General features: G+C 39.5%; 1 protein-coding gene across 1 annotated transcript in view; it reads right to left on the bottom strand.

The window, feature by feature from the left end:
• LOC107089979 (tyrosine-protein phosphatase non-receptor type 2-like) overlaps window positions 1-1,667 on the bottom strand; it is a 21,326-nt gene that overhangs the window by 16,227 nt on the left and 3,432 nt on the right. Inside the window, exons 2-4 of the mRNA XM_015383074.1 lie at window positions 1,145-1,235; window positions 957-1,057; window positions 765-863 (exon numbers count right to left, since the gene is read on the bottom strand). Of these exons, the coding sequence (XP_015238560.1) occupies window positions 765-863; window positions 957-1,057; window positions 1,145-1,235 (291 nt within the window). The remainder of the gene's footprint in view (window positions 1-764; window positions 864-956; window positions 1,058-1,144; window positions 1,236-1,667) is intronic.

Raw genomic sequence — 1,667 nt, 5'->3', positions numbered from 1 at the left:
GACTCCACTGCCTTAATTCCCATCGCTCCGAGCTTTAATCGCTTCTTGCACAAAATCCACTGAGCCTCATGTATGTTCCCTGGTTTTAGCCATGGAGAAAACTCTTGGCTGGAGACAATTTTCATTACTTTTACACTTGCTCATATTATCCAGACCAAAAGTTAATGGCGCATCTCCCAAATGTCCTGGCCGCAACAACGTTTTTATTGGTTCCGCTATCGGGACGGAATCAATAATGGCGAGCCGTTATTTTTATTTATTGTTTTATTTTTTTTATAAAATTAGATTACAAAAATAAATCATAATAAAAATAATCCTATTTATGGTTTAAAAATTAAGACCTACAAAAGACTAATTTAAGACATTTTAATACCAATAAAGGCCTTAGTTTTATTTTGAAGAATTCAATGCTTTTTAAGACTTTTTAAGGACCCGCGGGAACCCTGTTTTTAGATTTTGTAATGTTGGTTTGCACCTCCCGGCCACCGTAAAGACCAAATCCAAATCACAATATTATATACCATGTGCTGTTTTGTTTCTTGAGGAATTTTCTTGGTATTTCAAGATTTCTGATGAATTTCTACTTCGACTTCCTGAGTTCTAAAACCTTCTTCCCCACCTCTAAACTGAATGGAAATGACTAAACCTGTTTGGGGTATCCATATTTTCATCCTCACGTGTAAATCTAGTGAGTGCTGTACTCTGTACCAACCCCAGTCCTTGTATGTAAAATGTTAGTCAGCATCAGCTGTGGAGTTACTCACAGATCCTTTCTCTATCACTCTGTTGAGCATTATAACAGCTTTAGAACATTGCTCCCAGATCATCAACCAGAAATGGCCACAAGTGTTCCTCAAAGGGCCCTGCCACAGACAAACACAGAAGGAACAAAGACATGAGGTTAAAATGTTTGTTAGATATTGAGTAAAAAAAAGTGAGACAGTGTGCATCCTTACCTGAGATAGAATGTAAGCTCTTTCTGCTTCTTTTACAGCCACTAGGCTTGCGTTAATGTAGTCATTTTCGGAGTTTTCGAGCTTTACTCGACTGTGATCATCTAATGAAAGAAACAAGAGACAGCCAGGTGATTACAACGATGGGATTCTCAACTACGTCATAAAAGAAAGCTGCTGAAGAGACTCACATGGGCTGACATCTCTGTAGCGATTCAGATTCCTGTTCATTGGAAGTTTAGCTATCTTGTACGGATATTCAATGGCTTGGTTGCGGATGTCCTGATGCAGTGAGGAAGACAGACCGAACGGTTAGTTATTAGGATTTAGATAAACACCATAAAACGTACAGAGAGATCTTTATCACAGACACTTAGCTTTGCTTAATTCACTGACAGTCTCAGCATGTCGTAAGGGAAAACATTTTCTAATAGATTTCCTTTACACTGTTGTGCCATATGCCATGATCATACTTTTTAGACATTGGGAAGCAGTGTCCATATTTCATCCTGATAGGATGACCAGAGAAGAAAACGCAGCTTTGATGAATAACAGCTTGGGGACTTCAGCAGCCCCCCCTTTTTCAGCCAAAGCAGCCACATGGAAGTCACCAGAGGTGTGAAAACCTACCCCCTCCCTGTGAAGTCAGAGAAAACCATTGAGCACACAGGATTCTTTCTCTCTTTTGGCCTCTTCACTCTTTCTCCCTTGTCT

The sequence above is a fragment of the Cyprinodon variegatus genome, unplaced genomic scaffold (genome assembly GCF_000732505.1).
Source record: "Cyprinodon variegatus isolate N-32 unplaced genomic scaffold, C_variegatus-1.0 Scaffold275, whole genome shotgun sequence".
In the NCBI taxonomy this organism is placed as follows: Eukaryota; Metazoa; Chordata; class Actinopteri; order Cyprinodontiformes; family Cyprinodontidae; genus Cyprinodon; species Cyprinodon variegatus.
This window is presented reverse-complemented; position numbering and strand designations above follow the sequence as displayed.